Raw genomic sequence first — 1617 nt, forward strand, 5'->3', positions numbered from 1 at the left:
GCTGGATGGTACAAGAGGCTCTAAGAAGGATGCGGCCTCAGCGACTCGGAGGGAGCACTGTGCCTCCGTTATGTCTCAGTTAGTCCTTGTATTTCTTATGTCTGAGGTGTCTTGTAGAACAGGGACAGGATTCACTCAGAGGGACTTTGGGTGGCATTTTAGTTGAGATTAGAACTGAGGAACTACAGGTTCTAATCTACGTGTATTTATAAAGGAGGATGGGGAGGACTTTAGTCAAAGCCCGAAATGACAAAATGGGGAAAACACCGAAAGGTACCGAATGATACTGAGAGGCACCGAAAGGTTCCGAACGATATCTAAAACGGGGAACCGAGGTGTCGGGCCAAGGAGGGCGGAGTTGGAGGCCGGAAAATGAATGGGGAAGACAAATGGGTAAGGGGGGTTAGCCGACTGAATGGTAGTAAGAAGGTGGTCGTGCTAAGAATGGAAGATGACTAATAAGTGATAACGTGAGGGAGATCACCGAAGGATGCGGGTAGCTCCGAAAGCGGAGTTGCGTATCCGAAGGATGTTGGGTGACTCCAATAAATGAAGTGGGTGGAGGAATGGTTTAAGGGCATGTCACGGGATGTCGGAGGTCCGTCAGGATATCGGAGCAAATCCGGGATCTCCGAATGTTCCGACTCGGGACCCAGGTTCCGGGATGGGAGTGGCCAAGGTTTGGTGTGCCGCAACCAGACCGGAGCTGAGACAGTCAGGAGGGAAGGTGACTTGGGGAGTGGGGAGGCATGGTGTAGGGGTTGGCGAAGTTGTTAGGAAGGTGTGATGTGGTGGGAGTGCGCGGGGTCGGGGTTCCGGGATATGACAGCGTCCAAACTGACCTAAAATGACTTCCATCTTCCGCGCAAACGAGGAATGTATTTGTTTGGTGTAAGTCATTAGCAAAAGCGCTGCCTGAAGAGCCTCCTGATGTGAGACAACTGGCGTATCATCACCGGAATCATCAGCATCGTGGGCCCCTGCCAAATCCTTGTCCCCATGTTCCCATGCCTCGGACACGGCATCAAAGATGTCATTGTCAGAGACATCATTAATGTGAGTGGTCTCCAGTGGATTGTTTACCAGTTCCGCTATACTCATTCTATTTCTCTTGTGGAGGGCCCCAGCTGACTTGAGAGCATCCAAACCTTCCTCCACACAAGCACTGGCAGCGGCAATTGGGTCCGCGGTGCCCAAGTTATCCCTCTCACCCAACCCTGGCCCACTTCCTGCTCTGCTGCTGCCAGGCAATGAAGGTCTCTCTGAATTAAGAAGCATTGACAGAGGCATGGCCACTCTTTCAGCCTGCTTGAACAATGGCAGGATTCCGGCCTTTGCCCAACAGTGGTGGATTGTGTCTGAGGTGACCTTCATCCAAGCTGTCTGTGCTAAGCGCATTGCCTCGAGCTGGTCGATGTCATAGATCTTGCTGGGTGTTACTCCGGAGTCATAATGGTCAATTGCGCGACTAATGAACTGGCTCCGATAATGTGCTTTGAAGCAGCGGATGATCCCAGCATCCATTGGTTGCACATGTGCAGTCAGATTTGGCGCAAAGAATTCACATTGTATGTTAGTCAAGCTGTCTTGGATGGTGTGGCCTGAAAAGTTATCATG

The 1617-nt window shown here is 51.4% G+C and overlaps 1 protein-coding gene across 1 annotated transcript; it reads right to left on the reverse strand.

The window, feature by feature from the left end:
• Positions 1–455: 455 nt before the first annotated feature.
• EI90DRAFT_3023139 (uncharacterized protein) lies at positions 456–1290 on the reverse strand (the record flags this gene model as incomplete). The annotated part of the gene is made up of 2 exons (XM_039057854.1): positions 456–706; positions 843–1290. 2 exons carry the CDS (start codon positions 1288–1290, stop codon positions 456–458), a joined length of 699 nt encoding a protein of 232 aa, XP_038907960.1.
• Between the last annotated feature and the right edge of the window lie 327 nt (positions 1291–1617).

This window comes from Cantharellus anzutake (genome assembly GCF_015039405.1).
Source record: "Cantharellus anzutake strain C23 chromosome Unknown EI90scaffold_194, whole genome shotgun sequence".
NCBI lineage: Eukaryota > Fungi > Basidiomycota > Agaricomycetes > Cantharellales > Hydnaceae > Cantharellus > Cantharellus anzutake.